Source organism: Phacochoerus africanus, chromosome 5 (genome assembly GCF_016906955.1).
Source record: "Phacochoerus africanus isolate WHEZ1 chromosome 5, ROS_Pafr_v1, whole genome shotgun sequence".
Lineage (NCBI taxonomy): Eukaryota > Metazoa > Chordata > Mammalia > Artiodactyla > Suidae > Phacochoerus > Phacochoerus africanus.
This window is the reverse complement of record NC_062548.1, coordinates 43,068,253-43,090,077: the sequence shown is the minus strand read 5'-3', so window position 1 is coordinate 43,090,077 and position 21,825 is coordinate 43,068,253. Positions and strand designations below refer to the sequence as shown.

Sequence of the window (21,825 nt, the reverse complement as noted above, 5' to 3'; positions counted from 1 at the left end):
CCGTGAGCTGTGGTGTAGGTTGCAGACGCGGCTCGGATCCCATGTTGCTGTGGCTCTGGTGTAGGCCGGTGGCTACAGCCCTGATTGGAACCCTAGCCTGGGAATCTCCATATGCCGCGAGAGTGGCCCTAGAAAAGGCAAAAAGACCAAAAAAAAAAAAAGTTAAGTCTTGGAGTTCCTGTCATGGCACAGCAGAAACAAATCTGACTAGGAACCACGAGGTTGCAGGATCAATCTCTGGTCTCCCTCAGTGGGTTGAGGGTCCAGTGTTGCCGTGAACCACGGTGTAGGTTGCAGTCGCAGCAGGGATCCTGCATTGCTGTGGCTGTGGTGTAGGCCAGCAGCTGTAGTTCTGATTTGACCCCTCGCCTGGGAACCTCCATAGGCCGCAAGAGCGGCCCCAAAAAGCAAAAAATAAAAAAGTTAAGTCTTGGATTTCCCTGGTGGGTTAAGGATCCAGTGTGGTCACTACAGCGGCTCAGGTCACAGCTGCGGCATGGGTTTCATCCCTAACCCGGGAATTTCCTCTTGCTGCGGATGCAGCCAAAAAGCTAAAAATTAAGTCAATAAAAATCAGTACGCTCAAGCTAGACAAAAGGAAGAAGAAGGGGTCACATGGGTTGAAGACGGCCAGAATGCTCGAGACGTGAAAGAGACACTGGAACTTTATTGAAACTTTCTCCCTGATGAACTCAGAATGGAAAGAGCGCTGGAAAGGTTCCGCTTTGGAGAGAAACAGCAGGTGCTCAGGCACAAACATTTACAGATACTCCTCCAGGGGGGGACCTCCGGAACCTGGATCTCCCCCGGTTCCCCACTCCCCCCACCCCACCCCCCACCCACAGAGTCAGAATTCTGCTCAAAATCCACCTCCACAGCGCGGGGCACCAAACGGCGCTTAAAGCCCCAGCTGGCTGACAAGAAAAGGGAAGTCAGGGAGCGAAGAGAGGAACAGGAGTCAGAAAAGGAAGCTGGATGGAGAAAAGAGAAGGGGGGAAGAAGGCTGATGATGTCCCCCCCCCATAAAAATATGTGTTAGTCTCATGCCAGGCGCCTCCCCCGAAGCAGCGGTGACCCCCACTGCTGACGATGCCGAGGGCTGCGCTTTCCTTTCCTCTTCTGCACTGGGAAAAACAGATAAGCCAAGAGCAGCCAAGGGCCTGCAGGGCTGAGGAGCCAGGTGGGAGAGCAGAGGCTCCAGGGCACACAGGATGGAAGCGAGGCCGCGGTTGGTTCTGAAACAGAAGGAAACAGCTTCCGGGCGCTGGTCACCAGCCGACGTGGAGGCCCTGGCAGACTTTTCTTCCTGGGCTGCCTCTATGCTTAGAAACAATGTCCTGGAAGCTCTGAGGCCTCTGGTCTTCCCGGGGAAGGTTCTGGGTGCTCCGAAAAGCCAAAGAAGGCAGCAGCCTGTGATGCAGCGTGCGGAGTGTCACTAAGCCTGAGAAACGGGTTTCGGGGCCGGCGGCTCTGCACGTGGACCTCTCACCTGATCTCCAGTTTGCTTCCAGGGCCTAATCCTCAGGGCGCCCCTCGCTCTGCCTTCGTCTTCCTCCCCTTCTGGTCCAGGTGACTCCCTGGCACCAGTGGGGGATACGGGGAGTCCTCAAGGTCAAGTGCCCCCAGGCAGTTCACTCCCAGGAAGGGCCGGCTAGCTCGACGCGGGGCAGATGGGCAGCCTGGCCAGGTCTCCTGGACGCACCCGGACTCCTCGCCCGCCCACTTTCCATCCAAAGGCTTCTCCCCTCTGGGCTCTTCCCTCCGTTCCCCCCCTTCGCCCTCCGTGCCCTCCGAGGGGGCACACCAGGCAGGCACGGCTGGCTCTTGCTCTGCACCCTCCGCCATCGGTCATCACCCTAATCTCTCTTGGACAATGTAATACACACACATTCACCCCCGTCGGTAACTGAAGGCCAGGCTCCCCTGCGGTGCGATCAGTAGGCATCAAGTTCGGGTGGAAAACTGAAGCTTGGGCCTGGGTTGCCGCGGACACCGAGGGACTGGCGCTGGTTCTGACTCCTGGGAGGTTCCTCGGAGTTTCAGTGTTGGTGCCTCAGGGAATGGAGAAGAAGGGGGAGGAAAAGCCTTGTGATGAAAACCAGGACGGCGCGACCCTCCTGCCGAGCGTCTCCGCGGAGGCGCTGTGCCAACAGCAAGGAGCAAGCTCTCCACTGTCCCTTCTGAAACCCAAAGCCTTTGGGGTCTGAGTTATCCAAGACATGCAATAGACAAAGACACACTGCAAACCGATTAACCCTCTGAGCCCTGCCGGGACCTTCACGGTGGTGGCTTCCAAGACGTAAATTACCTGAATGCACGGGACCGAGCAAGGGCCCGAGCTTGCCGGCTGGCTTGGAAGCTGGCTTAGAAGATGCCGCCAGAGCAACGAATGGCCTGGGGGACGGCAGCGCCTTCCGTGGTTCCTAGTGAACCGTCCCCGCCCCCTGGAGAAGCAGGAGGAGGGCCCGGGGGGTGCGCTCAGCAGCCAGCTTGATTCAGGCCCCAGAGATGGCCTCTGGTTCAAGCCAACCCAAGCCAGGAGGCAGCCAAGGGCTGGGGGCACACAGAAGGTGGCAGGAGGAAGGCAGCCGCGTGGACGCAGCGGGCAGCCCTGCAGGACTCAAGTCGTCTTTATTACCCCGGCTTAGCAGGGAAAAGGGCTCTTCCGCTCTTTTTACTTACGGACGCTCATTCACTCAGTTTACACTAGGGTGTAGCTGCTCTCTGTGCCTTGGAGACGGGACCCAGGAAAAGCAGGTGCGGCCCGACCGTCTCCACCAGGCCCCTAACTGAAGCGACGACGAGACAGCTTGCCGGGATTCACAGTTCCCACGCTCCCCCCCCCACCCCACCCCCCCCACTGGCCTCCAGGAACTCCCGAATCCAATGCGCAGCGGTTCTCGCCAGTGTGGCTCAAAGGGTTAATACACCAGGACTTCTCAACCGGCAGGACACAAGCTCATTCACCACCGCGAGCCGGAGAACGGCTCCGTGGCCACCTAGGGTCTCCGGTAGCGGTTCTTTGGGGCTTCGCCACAGCCTGTCTTGTCACAGTTGAGCGCGCCCGGGTTCTTCCCCAGCCCCAGGCTTCCCAGGAGGCCGGGGAGGTCCTGGGTGATGGCCCGCTCGATCTTCTCCAGGAAGCAGCCCCCCATGTAGGAGCACTGCTGGGACAGGAGCTTGAAGCCCGAGATGGGGTTGATGCCGAAGAAGTCCTTGTAGGCCTCGCGGTTGGGAAGGTCGAACTTGCTGACGTTGGTCTTGGCCAGGATGGTCTTGAAGATGTAGAACTTGTCGGGGTCCTCCACGATGTCCTTGAAGACCAGCTCCCCGTCGCTGAAGAAGGTCATTTTGTCCTTGTACGTCTGCAGGTAGCGGTCGACCAGGAGGGCGTGGATGCGCACGCGGATGGCGTGCTGGCGGATGAAGGCGATCTTGTTCTCCAGCCTGTTCTCGATCACCTGGTTCAGGTCTTCCAGGAGGGAGATCTCTTCGCGGAGAAACAGGTCCCGGTGGGTGTCGGGCTTGTAGTCATAGGGCCAGAAGGAGCTGACGTAAACCCTCGGGGGCTCCGTGACGTTGATGAGCGGGGCCAGGCTCCAGAAGAGGGCGCCATACACCCGCATGAGCATCTGCGTGGCCAGGTTGTCGGCCTTGTTCAGGATGATCCGGATCTGGGACTCGCGCCCCTTCAGCTGGCGGAAAAGCATCTCCAGCTCCAGACCCACGTCCAGCTTGGTGGGGTCGAAGACGACAAAGATGAGGTCCGCTCGGTCGATGAACCACTGGCACACGTCATTGAAGGGGTAACCTTGGGGAGAGGGAGCGAGACGTCAGGCTGTGGGGCCCCAAGCCCCAAGCCCCGAGCCCCGAGCCCCTCCTTCCAGAACCAGGCCCTTCCTGGTTGAAGGGAGCAACGGCCTCGGGGATTTGCTGGGTTTCTGAAGACTTTTAACGCATGAAGGATGTGTCTCCTGCCCCGGGTGGACCCTCCGCCCAGGACGGCCTGCTGCTTGTTTGAACCCCCAGAGGAGTCCGAGGCTCCAGGAAAACAAGATGCTGTTTCCAAAGGGAGGTTGTGCCACTGCCTGTAAAGATCCGAAGCAGCGGCGACCACCTGGAAGGCACGCGGTCAGGGAATCAGGGGGAAGGAAAGAGAGGGCGCGTTCCTGGGGGAAGAAATGTGGACCTTCCATCGAGACCTGGCCTGGAATCCGGGCTCTGCCACTGCCCAGCAGACTAGTAAATGCTTCTAAGGCTTAGCGTCTTGGCTACAAAATGACAAGAAGAACAATAACATCTAAGTTGAAATCAAGATTACACTGTCGCTGTCAGCACGGGAAAGCAGGGAACTAGCACCACCAGCAGAGGTCCCCAGTGGGGGCTGGATATGTTCCAATTCCTTCGACTTCTTTCCAAAGCGATAGGACTAGGAATCCCTGTCTGAACATGTTTCTAGAATGACCATCCAATAATCCATAAAATTATCTGATGCATTAGAGGAGTGCAATAAAAGTTCACTTATTAGTATTAGTGACAATATTATTACCAGCAATAAAACAGGGTCTGGTTCTAACCAAAATGAGAGTTATAACCATAGACTGTGATCCACCATCTGGTCCTATGTTCCTATAAGTGCCCCATTCTGACTCATCTCTACAGATGGCCCTGTGTCACGGTGCTACTCCGGGGCCCACGTCCCAGCCCCGTGCCCGCTGGGCCGCAGTGGCACTTCCCCGCCACCCGAAGGCAAGCAGGGCTTTAGAAAGTTGAAGCAGGCCTCGTAAAGCAGACACTGGGACCAGGAAGAGTGGAAGGTCAGGTTTAACCCAGAGCCAGGTTGCCCAGAGGTCAAGTACCCCTGGACTGGGATCCAGTCAGTCTGGGCCCCAGCTCAGACCTCAGGGCCCCACCGACAGAGAAGGCTGGCCCTCTGCTTAGGAAAGTAAGACCAGATCGGTCCCTGGGGAGATAAAAGGCTGAGGTACCCCCCACCTAAGAGGCACCATGGTGACAAGAAAGGGCTGGAAGCAAAGGACACATCCCCCCGCCCCTTAGACAATGCTGGCCTCTCCCCCGTCTGCCCACCATCCGCTGTCTGAAACAGTTTCCTAAGACGACGGTTAAATTACCTCTTTCCTGCTGCTTGCGGTTCTCAATGATGCCTGGTGTGTCCACAAACGTGACCCGCTCCAGCAGTTTGTGGGGAACCTCGATGCCAATCAGCTTCTCCAGGAAATTCTGGCCAAACTTCTCGAGGGGCGAGAAGGACCGGGCGCTGTCGGCGGCCATGACAATACCCTCGATGGTCTTCAGCTTGGGCCCGTGCATGAGCACCGTGAACTCGGAGGTGGTGGGCTCGGCGCCTGCACACGGCACAGGGTTGGAAGGAACACGGTCACCTCTGGGGGACGGACCCGCCGCCAAGGACGCAGGTGAGCACGGCGGTTCAGGGAGGGCTTGCCACAAGCACTGGATCCCCTGCTTGCTAAGCTAGCGCCTTCTTTTTTTCAATCGCGATGAAATATACATAACGTAAAACTGACCATTTTCACCATATTTAAGCATACAGTTGAGTGGGACTTCCCATCGTGGCTCAGTGGTTAACGAATCCGACTAGGAACCATGAGGTTGCGGGTTCGATCCCTGGCCTCGCTCCGTGGGTTAAGGATCCGGCGTTGCCGTGAGCTATGCTGGAGGTCGCAGATGCAGCTCAGATCTGACGTGGCTGTGGCTGCGGTGCAGACCAGTGGCTATAGCTCCAATTCGACCCCTAGCCTGGGAACCTCCATATGCCGCAGTGCAGCTCTAAAAAGACAAAAGACAAAAAAAAAATACAGTTGAGTGAGAGTTAGAGTATTCCCATGTTGTGCAGCCATCACCACCATCAGGCTCCAGAACTTTTTCATCTTCCCCAGTGGGCTCTGTCCCCATTAAACGGATTTCCAATCCCGCTCCCCAGCCTCTCGTAGTCTCTTCCACACTTTCCATCTCTGTAAATTGGACTCTGCTAGAGACCTCACATAAGTGAAATCATACAACACCTGTCCTTTGGTGTCTAGCTTATTCCACTTAGCATGATGTCTTCAAGCCTTATACAGGAGTTCCCGCTGTGGCACAGTGGCTTAAGGATCTGATATTGCTGCAGCTGCAACCTATAGCACAGCTGCAGCTCCAAGTTGATCCCTGGCCTGGGAACTTACATATGCCTCAGAGTGGCCAAAAAAGAAAAAAAGAAAGTTCACCCATGGCACGGTTGTATCAGAAACTCATTCCTTTTCAGGGCTGAATAATACTCCATTGTATGGACAGAACACACTTTGTTTACCCATTCATCTTTTGACAGATGTTTGGGATGTTTCTGCCTCTTGGCCACTCTGAACACCACTGCTGTGAACATAGCTATAACTGTTGGTTTCGGGCACGTGATTTTCATCATTCTATTGAAGGAATATATGAATATTTTGATTTTCATTTCTTCTTTTTCTAATCCATCAGATTCCGTTTATTTCTCCAATTAAAATATAAATGACTTACAATATTATGTTAGATTCAAGGTAGTGATTCAATGTCTTTCCTGCATTACATGATTTCCACGATGAGTCTAGTTAGTTCCCTCTGTGGCCCAGAGGGATTGGTGGCCTCTCTGGAGCACTCAGAGATCCAGGTTTGATCCCCAGCCTAGCAGAGTGGGTCAAGGATCTGACGTTGACACAGCTGTGGCTTAGGTCGCAACCGCAGCTTGAGTCCGAGTCCTGGCCCGGGAACTCCACGTGCCGTGGGGCAGTCAGGCACCATCTGTCACCATGCAGTCGTCACACGTTGTGGACTGCGGTCCCGATGCGGTTCGTTACACCCTGATTGTTTTCATTTTCCCGAATGGTTGGTTACTTCTGATACCGAAAGGACGACAACCCCACCGCGGTCCCCCGTTACCTGTATAGAGCTGGTAGCGAGTGTTTTCCAGCCCCAGGAGGTAGTTTATCATGGTGGACTTGCCAACGCTCCACGGTCCCAGGAAGAGCACCATGGGCTTGGAGGTGATTTCACCATCTGTGGGCAGCAGGGATTAGACACGGAAATGAACCCCCAAGATCCTCACTGCGGAAGACGCCTCCTTCCCGCGGTGCCCCACCATGCCCCTCACGAGCTGTGCGATTCTGCCCCGGACCAGAGCGTGCCCGGCGCTCAGGGGCACATCTCGTGCCAACAAGGTGCCGTGAGCTAAGCTGGAAGGCGGCACCGGGGCCGCGCCCAGACCCTTGCACCAGAGACAGAGGCATCAATTGAAGTCAACTCAGGGCGACTCGGAGCTCCCTGGGGGCGAGGCCTCCTGATTTAGATCTGGGAGACGCGTTAATAAGGGGGGAAGCTGCCAAGCGGGGAGAGGCTAAGCCCCGCTACCTGGTTAGTAACAGCAAAGCCTCCAGAGAGGCTTATATTCTCTGGGATGGTCTGTAGCCCGCCTCCCTCCCAACACCCCACCTCAGACTCAGCCCAAGCCTGGCTCTGGGCCACCTCGGATATTAGCCGCCAGAGTCCATGACACATTTGCCAGCCTCCCAGACCAGGCACAGACTCAGTTCTCGGGCTCTTGCCCCACGCTGGGGAGAATGCCTGCATGGGCCACTCTGGTTGAGGTCCCTGAGAAGAAAAAGCAGAATTCTCCCAGCGCTTTCAAAACCCAGAGACGGCGTGGAGAGAGGGGACTTGGCACATGGGATGTGGTTCCCTCCTGCTGCGTGCCCTCCTGGAGCCAGGCACACAGGGCCAGCCCTGCACAATGCAGCACCAGCAGTTCTCCAGACATCTTTGCCTCCAGGAGCCTGGCAGACAGGCCTCAATGCACGAGGAGGCATGGGTTTTTTGGTTTGTTTTTTTTTAAAGTTAATTGATTCACTCTCTTGGTTCAAAAATCAGAAGTATAGGAGTTCCCATCGTGGGTCAGCAGTAATGAACCCAACTGGTGTCCATGTGGATGCGGGTTCAATCCCTGGCCTCACTCAGTGGGTTAAGGATCTGGTGTTGCAGTGAGCTGAGATGTAGGTCGCAGAGGCAGCTCAGGTCTGGCATTGCTGTGGCTGTGGTGTAGGCCGGCAGCTGCTCCTCCGATTTGACCCCTACCCTGGAAACTCCCATATGCCGCAAGAGCAGCCTTAGAAGAAGACAAAAAAAAAAATCAGAAGTATAAAAACATGTATCATGGGGAGTTCCCTGGTGGTTCAGTGGGTTAAGGATCTGGTGTTGTCGCTGCTGTTGCTTGGGTTGCTGCTGTGGTGCAGGTTGATCCCTGGCCTGGGAATTGCCACATGCCACAGGTGCTGCCAAAAAAAGAAAAAAGGTACATAGCAAAAATCTCCCTTTCCTGTCTCCAGCATGCTTAGGCCATAACACCCCCTGTATGTCCTTTCAGATATTTTAATGCGCATATAAGCAAAGTCAGAGACACCACATTCTCCGTCTCTTTTAGCCAGAGGAGTACAGCTTCCTCTTTGTCTGACATAGTTTCTAGCTTCTCCATGAGCTGGCTTTCTTTCTCTAAGGGGGAACCAAGTCCTGGACGGCCAAGATGTTGTCTCGTGAGGGGAGGGCATGTCTATATCACCTGAAACTGGGACCAGGCCTGCCCCTTCCTCCCTGCCTGTGAAGACCTGTGAGTCCTTTGCACGGCTGGGTGTCAACCCCTGGCTCAAGACAGGGAGGGACAGGCGGGCTGGGGGGGGGGGTGCGGGGGGGCAGGAGTCCCCAGTTATGGCCACAGGGATCCTACAAGAAGTCTCTTTTACCCTGGCTCAGGTCACAGCAAGAGAAGCGGACCTGCAGCTCTCCCGCGAGACCACCCCAGCAGGCTTTCCCAGCTGCTGTTCATGCTCCCTACGGCAGGGGGCGTCGCTGGCATATGCAGGAGGCTGTAGGGGTGGCACGGAGGAAGGTCACCGCAGGAGGCTGCCCAGGGGCACAGAGGAGCCTTGGTGCCCGCGAGAGAGGAGGGGGAGGCACTTGATTCCCCTGGAAAGTGAATCAGGACCCGGGATGCCTCCCTGCAGAGCGCTGTCCCCGGCGCCTGCCGCCTCCTGGGCCTGCACATTCCGAGAAGGCGAAGAAGCTGCAGGGGTATTGTGAGGAGAAGGAGAAAGAGGAGGGAACTGAGGCTCCTAATTCCAGGGTCGCCCGGGGTTCCCTCCTGGCAAGCAGGAATGACGTCCGCCCTACAGCACCCCTATCCTCTGCACAGCCGTGGATAGCGGCCCAGGACACAGCAACGGCGACTGACCCAGCAAGAGACGTGCACTGCCACCACTGCCACTCAGCGTGCAAACTGCAATGCCACTGTTGACAGGTTTCCAAGACAAGGGACGCTAAAATAGCCTGGCTATGGGGCAACAAGAACTCTATCCTGTTGTTGTGGGCTCACGACCTAAAGCAAGAGGGCAACAAGCAGCAAAATGTTGAATTCCAGCATTCCTTGAAAAAAATTATCCTGCAAACACACTGGCGTGAAATACCTAACAATTACGGGAGGGTCTGTCAGACTTTTTACAACAGAACATGGCAAACACCCTGTGGTCCATGAGCAGGTGTGTTATTTAGGGTGGTGGGTTCACAAGGACCAGAAAGAGCAGTTGTGGGGTGTGGTCCCATCTTCGTAAAACAAAGAGAGACACCCTTGTGCATCTCATGCATGCACAGGAACGTCGGGGAGTCTTCTGAGAAACCGCAGTGGTGCGTGTCACTGGGAAGGGAGTTAGAGAGGCTGGAAATCAAGAAAGGGGATTTTACTTTTCAATTTATACTATTTTGCACAGAATTGGGGTGGGGACAAGTATATCTTATTTTTTATGACTTTGAAAATCAAGTTTTCAAAGAATGCAGACCCAGAGTTCCCACTGTGGCACAATGGGATCGGCGTCTTGGGCGCGCTGGGACGCAGGATCGATCCCAGGTCCCCCGCACAATGAGTTAAGTATCCATCCAGCCGCAATGTGGGTCAAAACTGTGGCTCAGCGGGGATCCGATCTCCGGCCCTGAAACTAACTCCAGGTGCCGCAGGGTGGGGAGGAGGGAAGGACTCCAAGCCCTTCAGGGATGGAAGGCACTAGCTGGAATCGCCCTGGGGGCTCCTGAGCACAGCAGGGATGGAACCCTACCCCCACCTCACCCCGCGAGCAAATGAAGGGGCACATCTGCAGGGAAAGTTCAGTTCGCGCTATGAGGTCTCCGCCCTGTCCCCTCCTGGGCTCCAGGGAGGAGTCAGAGGTATAGGATGACCTCCGGACACAAGCGTACCTGTGATCTCATGCTGCCGAAGCTCATTGTATTTGTAGGACTGCTCCAGGGGCTTGATGGACGAGTGGTAGATCTTCCGAAGCCGCTGCAGCACCACTGGGGGCAGAGAAGGGTGAAGGCACCATGTCAGGAGGGGTGTTCAGGGCGGCTGCCCCGCTGGGGACCCATCTCTGACCCCAGGCAGCTCTGCCCGCCCCCCCCCCCCCCCCCCCGATCCGAGGCAGGTGCTGGCTGCAGCCCAGGTGGCGCTGTATATGGCGTTCCTGGTGGGAGCTGGTGCCCATCCCAGCAGGCAGAAATCTTTAAACCTGAAGGCATTCCCAGAGCTTTCCGGGAACCTACCCCTCTCCCCCTTCCCCTCAGTGCTGGGGAGGGGGGCACTGCCCCGGCCTGCCTCTAACTGAAGGCCCCTCCTAGGGCGGATGGGAACCCCAACTCTTTCCCTCTGCCTCTACCTGCCTTAGGTTCAGAGGGCAAGGAGGCGTGGCCGCCCCAGCCTCCCGCCCATCACGGCATCCCCAGCGCCCTGGGAGGATTCAGACACCCCAAGTGTCTTCTCGGGAAGAGCATGGTTCCAGAAAGAAGGGGCTCGTGGGGTGAGGCACAAGGAGGGAGGAAGATGGGGCTGCAGAGAGTCCGCCTGTGTGCTGGAGCAAATCCCTGCCCTGCCCTGAGCTTTCACTAGCTCCTGCATGAAGAGGCAACGATAAGCCCTGCTGAAAACTTCGGGCTATTTTAGGAGGAAATGAAATACCAGACATGAAAAATCAACCCCAGTGTGATGAACAGCCCTCCGGCCCTGACCTGGAGGCAGGCCCCGTCCCCAGGTGGCAGCTCGGCGAGCTCCCCTCCACCCTTTCGCTGGCCCCTCTGCTCGGTCGGCCTCTCCTCCTCCCCACCAACCCAGAGCCCCCCCCCCCCGCTCCCGGACGCTGCTCATGGAGCCTCCTCCAGGAAGCCCCCCCAGGTCCAGGGTTCTCCTCCAGGGCTGCAGCGCCCCCGCCCCAGCCCTGGAGGAGAACCGCTGGCCAGGGGCTCTCCCCAACCCATCCCGCCCCGCCTGCCCGGCTCCTGCCTCCGGTTACCAGAGAAATCATCAGATGGCTTGTCCTCATTCAGCATCAGCGTTTTCTCGATGTGGGAGCGGTCCCGCAGAGGGGCTTCCTCACTCACATCCTCCGCCTCTTCTGAGAAGAGAAGCGGAGAGCAAGGTTAGCGCAGAGCTAGGAGCCAGCTCCAGGCTCCCTCCAGTGGGGCAGGGGGGGGGGGATGGGGGGGGCGGCGAGCAAATGCTGAATGAATGAATGAAGGCTTGCCGGGCCCAACTGCACGGAGCTCTGTCTCTAGGAGGGACTTTGAAAATCCAAGCTCTACTTCTGTTAGGCTCCACGACCCATTTTAGGTATTGGACACATGTGGACTGAGCACCTACTATACACGCCAAGCAGAGAACCTTGCGCGGAGTACCTCGGTGCCCCAAACCAGCCCAGTGCGGCCCTGGGAGTTTTCTAGTTGGGTGGAGAGAGGGGGAGCAAGAACCTAAAAAGTCATGTAATTACAACAGCAGTTGGCCACGGAAGGAAAGATTTCAGAAGCTTGAAGGGCCTGAGAAGTGTGCCTACAAGGTCTTGGCAGGAGAAAGTCTCAGCAGGGGAGTCAGAAAACTTCCCAGGGGCCACCCTGAGCTGCGGTCCGGGACAGGAGACAGGAACGGTTTATAGGAATCTGCATTTTGGGTTCTAAGAAACCTCTGGCCCTAGTCAAGGGAGCATTTTATCAGGAAGAGCTGCTATTGAGATTCTGGGGGCGCAGTGGGGGGGGGGCACTGCTGCTTCTGACTCAGCAGGAGATGCCCATGACCACCTGAGGCTCCCAGGGAGGGTTGCTCACATTCTCGAGCCTCTAATATTGGAGCCGTTTCTACCTGGGCTGATTGCACAAAGGATTTCGGGTGATGGGGGGGCATGGACTTGGGAGATCTGTTCTACCAGGGGTGGGAAGCAGAGAAAATTGGTGAGCTTGAGTGGGTGGCACCTTGGGGGTGAGTCTTTGTGAGATCAGACCCAAAAGAACAAGAAAAGGGGCGGGGCTTGCTGCCTGAAGCCCCTCCCCTCCGGAGGGGACAAGCGGGTGTTTAGCGGGGACATTATGTTCTGCAAGGAAACCTGCTGGAAAGTGAACACTGACCCCAGAGCCTTCATCCTACAAGCCAGCTCTTGGTCCAGGCCAGCAGATTGGGTGGATGAGGTCACGGCAGGCGCTGACCATCCCAAGGGTGCCACATACCTCCAATGCCGCCCAGTACCTCTGGCCTGCCTCCTCCCCCTTCCTGTCCCCCAGCCCTGAGAGCCGGGCAGCTCCAGATGGACATTTGAGGGACATTAGTGTCCAGCCAGCCTGAGGTTTCTTATTGCAATCCTGACCCTGGTCCCAGTTCATCCCTCCTGACCTGGCCTAGTCTTCTAGGGGAGACCCCAAGTGCTAGCCCACCAACGTGGTCCCCCCAGTCCGCACCCGACTACCCACCCTTCCCTCAAGCTGCCTCAGGCCTCAAATCCTGCCACTATGTCCCTCGTCCTTTGGATTAAGGCACTGGTCCCTGCGAACGTGCATTAAGGGACCCTAATGGATAGGTTTCTGGCGCCCTCAGAAGCCCCCCTCCAGGGCACGGCCTCTCGGGGTCCCTCCAAACTGGTGTGGCTCATGAACAGCCCGGGGTGGCTGGGGCTCCCCCCGCCCTGAGGGTCCCTGCCTGTCCCCCTACACGCAAGACTCCCGGGAAGACTGCACCCGCAGAGGTGCACGCGGGCGCCCAGGGTCCCCTACCCTGAGTCCCCTCCCCCTCGGGGCCCGCGTGCGGCTCCTCGGGGCTCGGCGGGGCCCCCTCCTCCTCGCCGCTCGCGCTTCCCGCTGCTCCCTGGGCTTCCTCCGCCGCCCCCGCCGCCTCCTCCTCCTCCGCCTCCTCCTCCTCCTCCTCCTCCTCCTCCTCCTCCTCCGAGGCGCTGTCCGCTTCTTCCGAACTAGCCCCGTCGCCGCTGTCCTCTTCGGATTCTTCTTGGGATGGAACTCCTCCTTCCTCCTCGCCGCTGCGGTCTTCGCCCCCCTGTTCTTCGGAAGAGGCGGCGTCGGGGTGCTCCTCCGGCGGCCCCTCGGGGGCGCCGTCCTCCTGGGCGCCCCCCACATCCGCGCCCACGTCTGAGGCCGGGCTGGGGCTGGGCTCCCCTGGGTCCTTCGCCCGGTCCCCAGCTTCTGCGTCCGCGTCCGCGGGTCCATCTGGCACTTCTGGCTCCTGATCCGGCCCTGGGCTGCCCTCCCCTCCGCTCTCCATCTCCGTGCTGGGAGAGGCCCCTGCGTCTTCAGGCTCTGGGGCCCCTGCTGCTGCCCCCTCTGCGGGGCGGTCCTCTAGGACGTCCTCGGGGACCTCGCCGCTCCCAGCCTGTTTTTCTGCCTCCTGTCCTGAGCCCTCTCCGGAGCTGAGCTCCGGCCTTCCTTCCTCCCCCGGCTCCTCCTCCCCTCCTGGAGGGAGGGCGCCTGCTCCTGGCAGGCCGGCATCTTCCTCCCCAGGCCCCGCAGGTTCCCCTGGGGGCGCGGGCTCCGAGGCTGAGGCGTTGGAGAGGCCGGCTTCGGGATCGGAGCCCAGGCCGTGGGCGGCGGGGACCCCAGGGGCCGTCTTCTCCGAACTCCCAGCCTCCCCGCCATCTGGGGAGTGAAGGAGCTGGTTCGTCTCTCGCGGGGCCGCCTCTGCCTGAAGCGCCCTTTCCTTCTCCTCTAGACTTGCGTCTCCAGCAGAGAAATGATTCTCCAACAAATTGCCAACATCTTCTGTGCCACCCGAAGCGGAAACTTGCAGTTCTAGATGATTAGAACACGATTGGTCAGTGTCAACGGGCTCGCACTGGCTTTGCTTCTCAAAAGACTAACTCAGCCTAGCGCCTGTCTCCAGAAGGGCCGAGTGGACCTGCCTGCGGTGGGGCACCTCCCTCCCTGGTCTTCACAGCCCTGAGCAGGCAGCGCAGCGGGTGTAATATCCTACCTCCCTCCCAATGGGCGTGGGGCTAGGAGCCAGCAGCGGACCCACCCAGAGCCCCGCCCCTGCCTCTCCAGGCTCCCCTTAGGGGTGGACGTTGGACCAGCCCTTGCAGCCCTTCCTCAGCCTTGCCCACAGGCACGTGCAGCCTGGCTTGCCAGGAGATCTTTCCAAGATAGGCCAGATGCGTGTCCACACCACCCCTCGTCAGTCCTCGAGTCATTAACCAGCGTGCTTTTTATGTTGCTATCAGCAAAGGAGTGAAAACAGGTGTGTGGGGGCCGGATCCTCTTAGGTTACGGGGCAAAGCACTTAGAGGATTACTTGTGGCTCTCAACCTTGTGAAATCACACATCCAACTTTGTTCTCTTAAGGGTAGGTATTTGCTGGCCTCTCTATCTTAGATAAGACGGGACGTGGCCCGAGGAGAAAGAGATGCCCCAGACGGGCAGGCCTGAGTTTCCTGGTGGTCGTAGCCAACCACTTCCGAGGGGATCCACTTCCGATGGGATCCCCTTCCGAAGGCCAGTAGCTTTAGCAGGAGAGCCAAGGGCACTGGGAGAGCCAAGTGGAGGGCAGGCATGTGGCCAGTCCGTGTCAGACACCTCTGTCGAGGGACAAGTGTGATTTACTTGGACAGTGGGGTCAGAAAAGCGGGTTGGACCTAACCCGCCTACCCCTCCCACCCAGGCTGGGATCTGTTTAAGGAAGAGACCGCAGAGGGGACATTGCAGGGGGTAAGGGGGTAAGGGGGTGAGGGGACCATGGGTGCCCTGCCTTGGGACAGCTGAGACATCCCTGGATCTCCCTGGACTCACAGCACTCCTTCTGAGGACACAGCATGTCACCTCCCTGCTGGGTAAGATGCCCCCCTCTCAGGCCCAGCTCTGCCTCCCATAAAGAAAAGCCACTTCTTGGGATGCCCACTCCCTTGTTCCCTGAAAGCTGGAGAAGCCATGGGGCCAGGAACAAATCTTGGCTCATTATTGGCCACAGAGGCAATCTGCTATTGAACTCAGAAGGATAGGCAGTCCTGGTGCCTTTTATTATAAAGGAGCCCATGTGTTGATAAAACACCTCCCCCAACAACCTTCACACTTGGGGCTGCATTCACCGCCCTTGTGACCATCAGCCAGACTTCAGGGCTGAAGGTCTAGAGAGAGTCTCTCATTTGCCCAAGACATCAGGGGCCATTAGTGGACCCAGAAGCACGCGCTCCATGTCCAGGCCTTCCAGGCCACCCTGTGTTGGGAGAGCACAGGGGAACCCCTGCCCTCTGGTACGTCACCCCTCCCTGCATGTACCTCCTCTGGCTCCGGGATTGCAGGAACCAAGGCTTGATCTTCCCCGTGTTCCCAGGGCTGGGGCCCTGCCTGACCCCCGAAAAGTGCTATGAAGAAGTCCAGGGGGGGATTAGGGCACAAGAGGAATTCCTGGTCCCTTAGTGGGGAAGATGGAGGCGACAGCAAAATTTTCTTTCATTACCACCTGAATACCTATAAGTCCTGATGCCTCTGCCTGCATCTCTATCTGCCCCACAACCTCTGGAGAAAACTCAGTGGCAGAAACTTAATTCAACCCAGAGAGACTGACAAGCCTCTGAGCAGCAAGCTACATGTATAGCTAAATCTTATGTAAGATACACTTGCACAGTTATTCAGTGTGCAAGGCAATGCTTGAGTGCTTTGCATATAAAACATAAACTCACTTGATCCTACTCAACTCACTTGCTTCTGTAAAACAAGTCTTACTCATCCCCATTTTACAGATGAGAGAACTGGAAGCAGAGGCATGAATGCCCTGCCCAGCATCACACAGCCGGCGACTGGCTGAGCCCATTTAAGTCCAGAGCTACAAAGGAGCGTGTGCCCAGGCACCTGCAGGTCGGCATCACATGGGAGCCTGGCAGAGGTGCAGGCTCTCAGGCAGAGGTGCAGGCTCTCAGACCCCAGTGCAGGACCACTGAGTTCGAATCTGCACTTGAACCGTTCATTTGCTGCACGTTGCAGTTTGAGAAGCACTAGTGTACAAGAGGTCATAAAACCACCTCTAGGAGTTCCTGCGGTGGTGCAGTGGGTTAAGACCCCAACTGCAGGAGTTCCCGTCGTGGCGCAGTGGTTAGCAAATCCAACTAGGAAGCATGAGGTTGCAGGTTCGGTCCCTGCCTTTGCTCAGTGGGTTAAGGATCCGGTGTTGCCGTGAGCTGCAGTGTAGCCTGCAGACGCGGCTCAGATCCCGCGTTGCTGTGGCTCTGGCGTAGGCCGGTGGCTACAGCTCCGATTTGACCCCTAGCCTGGGAACCTCCATATGCCGTGGGAGCAGCCCAAGAAATAGCAAAAAGACAAAAAAAAAAAAAAACCAACTGCAGCAGCTTGGTTGCTGCGGAGGCAAGGGTTCAATCCCTGGCCTGGGAACCTCCATTTTAAAAAAAAAAAAAAAGGAGTTCCCATCATGGCGCAGAGGAAACGAATCTGACTAGGAACCATGAGGTTGCAGGTTCGATCCTGGACTCGCTCAGTGGGTTAAGACGGCTTTGCTGTGAGCTGTGGTGTAGGCCGCAGATGCGGCTTGGACCTGGTGTTGCTGTGGCTGTGGTACGGTCCAGCAACTACAGCTCTGATCCGACCCCTAGGAACCTCCATATGCTGCTGGTGTGGCCCTAAAAAAAAAAAAAAAAAAAAAAGACTGCCTCTAAACTGGCGGTCTCAACACTGTCTGTATATTGGAAGCCCCTGGTTCCTGATCCCACTCCTCTCCCCTCTGCAGAGGTTCTGACTGAATTGGTCCAGGGTGTAGCCCCAGCATTAGGACTTAAACAAAATGTCCAGAGATTCTAATATGCAAGCAAAGCTGCAAACCTCTGCTCAGCAAAATAATCCTGACCCCAAGGCTTTTGTTCCTGGCCCCTCCCCACTCGTGCACCCAGTGGAGCTCCCAAATTGGATGGGTCACCAGGGCGTGGCATTTGACCTTGGAATGGCAATGGTCAAGGCTTCTCTGGGGAATTCAGCCCTTCCCTGCGGACCCCTGTCACCCTCCACTCTTAATATTATTGTTGAAGATGGTGGTGGGGATGGTGGTGACCGGCGGGGATGGTAATGGTGGTGGTGGAGGTGGTGATGATACGATGGTGATGACGTGGGGGGATGGTGTGGGGGGTGACATGGGGGGATGGTGTGGGGGGGACGGTAGGGATGAGGATGATGTGGGGGGATGGTGTGATGGGGATGATGTGGGGGGGATGGTGGGGGGATGGTGGGGGGATGATGGGGGAATGATGTGGGGGGGATGTGGGGGGATGATGGGGGGAATGGGATGATGGGGACGGTACCTGGCTGAAGAGACTCCGGGTCTGACTGCCTGCAGCATTTCTGACATTCTCAAAACACACCCTGTCCTCAGGTGGGTGAGAGAGCTGCACCTCACCGAGGGAGACCAGCGCCAGACTCGGGGTGTGCCGTGGCCGTCAGGGTGCTGGGCATTTCCACGCCTGCATCCACGCTTACACCCACTCTGCCCTGCTCCCCGTGACTGAGCGCCAAGCTGCCCCTGCCCTTCGGCCGAGCGGTGTGGTGTGAAAAAGACCGAGGGTGATGACTTCATGCTCTGTGACCTTCCTTCCCAGGCTAAAAATAACTTCTTTGACAGAAGGTCTCTCAATGAAACAAGCCGTGGGTCCCCAGAGCTCAATCCCCAGGAAGCAGCTGTGCCATCGGGCCTGACCTCTGCTCCAGGCGGCAGGCAGAGGCTTCAAGAGCCTCCAGCTAAACGCAGTTCAATTCTGTGAAATCAAACCCAGTGTCATTCTTCCTAGCATCTTGCTAAAGCCACCTAGCAGCCCTGGGTAGCAGGGGCTGCGCAGAGGACCCAGGACACCTGGACAGGTAGGGAGCCTGCTGAGACAAGCCTTGGTCTATCCCAGGACACACAGTACCACACTGTATGTGCTGCTGCCAAGGCAGCCGCCGGCCCTGGACAGGCCAGAGTGCTTACATCAGGGTACACGAATAGCAAGCCCCCGGCTCAGCCCCAAGATCACGAGAAGGCCGCTGAGCCAGACAGAGCACGGCAGAGGCGGCTCTGCTTTCTCTCCTGACACCCCCTGCCATCAGGCTCTCCCTGGGGGTCAGCCTTTCAGCTGCTGCCCCCACCCTCAGCCTCAGCAGGAGCTGCAGGCTCACCCCCTCTCTCAGCTCTCCACCCCCGAGCCCTGGATTCTTATCCCAGAGCTTAACTCTCCTAAGCACTTTCTCCAACGGACTCAGAGAATGTGGAGTTGCAGGGGGCGAGGGGATGTGTGTGATTCCAACTGCAGAGGAGGAGGCTCCAGCCTGGGAGCTTTGGAGACTTGCCCAAGGTCAGGGGTAGGCTTGGGACAGAGCCCAAGTTCATGGCCCTCAGTCTACAGTTCTTTCTGCTCCCAGGTAGTTGGCAAACCGTGTCCCATGAGGCACAGAGCCTGGGAATGGAGGAAATGAAGGAGCTGGGGTTCAGCCCCCCTCTTGGTACTTCCTGCCCCTTGGGTCTGTCTGTCCTACCGCCTAAGGGCGGGAGCAGGGGGGTTGACAACCACTTTCCTGTCTCCCCTGCCTTTTCCCTAACCATTCCTCCTCTTGATCATTTTCTCCAGCAGCCCAAGGAGCCCCTCACAGCATCTTTGCTCGTTGCTGATCACAGTGTGCCCGGCACAGAGCGAGAGGGAGTCTGACCCTTCACGCTGCCCAAAGCAGCCCCGTGTCCTGCCCCTGCCCCGCGGCAGGCAGGCCGGAAAGCAAGGATTGTTACCTTCTCTTGAAATGAGGACGCAGCCTCGGCAAAGTCGAGTGTCTCTGCTTGCCATCCAGGGATGGACAGGCACTCATGCCAAGCAGCAAAGCAGAGCTCCTGGCCCACCTCGGGGCTGGGTCGGGGGGGAGCTCCGAGCCTCATAGGGCTTTCCTGGCACAGACGCCCCGTCTCCAGGGCTGGGTCAGTGTGAATGCAGGTGTTTCACAAGGGGCTTGTAATGAACACAAGGATCTGAGAACCACTGCTCTGAGCCACCCTCAGGACCTGTGTCAGGGGGAGGGTGTCCTAGGTTGGACTCGGGAGCTCAAAAGAAGACAGGTCATATCCACGATCTTTTGTCTGTTGCCTGCTGTGGCCGACCTCTTCACGGACTGTCAACTTGGGTCCAACAGTCCAAGTCTCCTTAGCGCGGGTGGCTAAACACCTACCCCGGTGATTCTCCCACACGGCGCCCCCTCCATTTGAACGGTACCCGCGGCGTCCGGAGTCACACACAGGCAGAGCACACCATGACGCGTGCACACTTACACGGATGAGTCACCAGCCAAAAAAGTCCCTGGGGCATGACGGCTTTCCGCTCTGGGCATCCAGGGAGTCCCCCGTCTTTCACCAGGCTGTCCTCTGCCCAGACGCTTGGGCATTTCATGGGCGGTGCCTCAAGGGCAGCGGAGAGCAGGTCCGAGTCCGAGTTCCCGCGGCCGCGGCGTCAGAAAGAGCTCTCCGTGTTCTAGATCCTGCCTCCAAATGCTCCTGGGCTGGGCCAGGGGCCATGGCCCCTTCCTGGGTCACATGTTTTTCTTGATCTTATTACAGAGTCAAAGTTCACGGCTCAGGGCCCCTCGTTCCTTCACTTCTTGGATGAGCCTCCAGACAGCTTTGCAGAGGCTGACGCTGAAAAGGAACTTAGGAGGGAAGTGCCCACCTCCCCCCAGAATCCTGAGACCCTCTCCCTCGCCGTTCTGTGGGCCCCTCTCTCTCCCCCCACCACACAAGGGGTCCAGGTGACACGAACGAGGCAGCCCCTCTTAGAAGGTTCTTTGGCCTCCTGGCCAAACTCTTAAAGTCAAGGCTAATCCCAAGAAGACAGCTTTGTCCCTGGCTGTCCCAAAATGATCCACCCAGGGTCTAGGACGGGATGACAAGGGCAGCAGTGGGTGGGAGCCATGGGATTGAGCGTCAAAGGGACCTCCTTACAGGCCCACTGGTTTGATTTCACTGATCAGGATCCTAAAAATCTGGTAAGTGATCACCCCAAGACCACAGGGCTAGTGAGGCTACTTAGCAGCCGGCTGGTTCTGGAGCGAGTTTGCAAGTCTTACAAGCTGTTCCAAACCTGAACACCCTGCCCTTGAAATGAGAGGGGGTGAGTTGGCCTCAGACAGGTGGAGAATTCTCAGCCCACCCTCTTGAAGAGGGCTGACTCTGGGGCAGCAGGCAGGGAGTGACCCCTGGGGGCCAAAGGAGCATACTTGAGGTCCCGGTCAGAAGGCCGCCTTGGGTTCAGCTCAGAGCCATCACGGGCTGGGCGGGTGCTCAGAGCAAAGACACAGAGACTTCAAGACAACTGTTTTTAACCCCCTTCCCACTCCCCCTTCCCAGGAACTCTTGGTTGGGGAGGTACAGAGAGAATCCCCCGCAGCCCCCCACAACTCTTCCCTAAGCCCCCGGCTTTCCCGGAGATCAGCCCTGCCTGAAGTGAGCACAGATTCTGGCGGGACTACTGGCAATACTTCCTCCATTCGGAGGGGCTGAGCGGGGCAGGAGCAGAACATTAGGAGGGAGAGAGGCAGGCTGGGTTCTGAGACAGGCTGAAGCAGGTGGCTGGCTTCCCCCACCTCCACCCCCAAAGAACAGCCTCCCAGGGAGCTGAGAGGAGGGCTGACTCTGGGGCAGCAGGCAGGGAGCGACCCCTGGGGGCCAAAGGAGCGTTCTTGAGGTCCCAGTCGGAAGGCCGCCTTGGGTTCAGCTCAGAGCCATCACGGGCTTGGCGGGTGCTCAGAGCAAAGACACAGACCCACCCCCGCCCCAAGCTAGGGCAGTGGGAGGAAGTCAGCCTGATTCTCAAGCTCAAAACCGGATCTGACACCTCCTTGGGCCAGGCCGGAGCCAGACCGGCCTCCCTGGAGGCCACTGACATCAGGAGAGCTGGGCTCTGCTCCTTGACGCCTTCCTCACCAGCCACGCAGGTTCCTGTTTGGGCCACTCCTCACCGCCTGCACCCAGCCCCATTCACCCATAAAACGCGGAGAAAGACACCTGCTCTGATACACCCCTCAGTGTATCTTCAACTGGTGATGTCTGAAAGCCGTCCACAAATATCAGGTAGAGCAATAATTTCCCAGAAGAGCGAAGACACCAGCAAAGCCCACGTTCACTGACTGGACCAAAACAGAACCAGCTTCAGACGAAGCTGTGGCTCACCAGGCCTGGGGGCCAGTCAGTGAGCCAGCAGCAGTCTTTCTGCTCCAGGGCCCTCTCCCCTTCCTCCAGCCAGAAGCCGCTCAGACCAGGAGCTGTGGGCGCTGGGCGGGGCGGGGGGCGGGGCGGGGGGGCTGCTCTCCATGGTCCTGCTGGCCTGGGACAGGAACAGACCTGAGACCTGAGCTGCCAGCTCTCCTGGGCCCAGATCTCATCCTGCTGAGCCCCAGGTCACTCCCGCAGTCACCAACTCCCACTTCCAGGCAGCCCTGACTCCTGGAGAAGCTTCCTCAGCCACCTCCCCG

The 21,825-nt window shown here is 57.8% G+C and overlaps 1 protein-coding gene across 2 annotated transcripts in view; it reads right to left on the bottom strand.

Annotated features, from left to right (window-relative positions):
* Positions 1-647: 647 nt before the first annotated feature.
* Positions 648-21,825, bottom strand: part of SRL (sarcalumenin) — a 37,386-nt gene continuing 16,208 nt past the window's right edge. Inside the window, exons 1-6 of one of the 2 annotated variants that reach the window (XM_047780670.1) lie at positions 13,114-13,169; positions 11,373-11,474; positions 10,288-10,383; positions 6,937-7,053; positions 5,133-5,366; positions 648-3,811 (exon numbers count right to left, since the gene is read on the bottom strand). In XM_047780670.1, coding sequence (XP_047636626.1) covers positions 3,000-3,811; positions 5,133-5,366; positions 6,937-7,053; positions 10,288-10,383; positions 11,373-11,409 — 1,296 coding nt within the window. In that variant the 5' untranslated portion in view covers positions 11,410-11,474; positions 13,114-13,169 and the 3' untranslated portion in view covers positions 648-2,999. Of the gene's footprint in view, positions 3,812-5,132; positions 5,367-6,936; positions 7,054-10,287; positions 10,384-11,372; positions 11,475-13,113; positions 13,170-21,825 lie in introns of those variants that run through there. The other variant, XM_047780669.1, reaches the window with a different exon arrangement.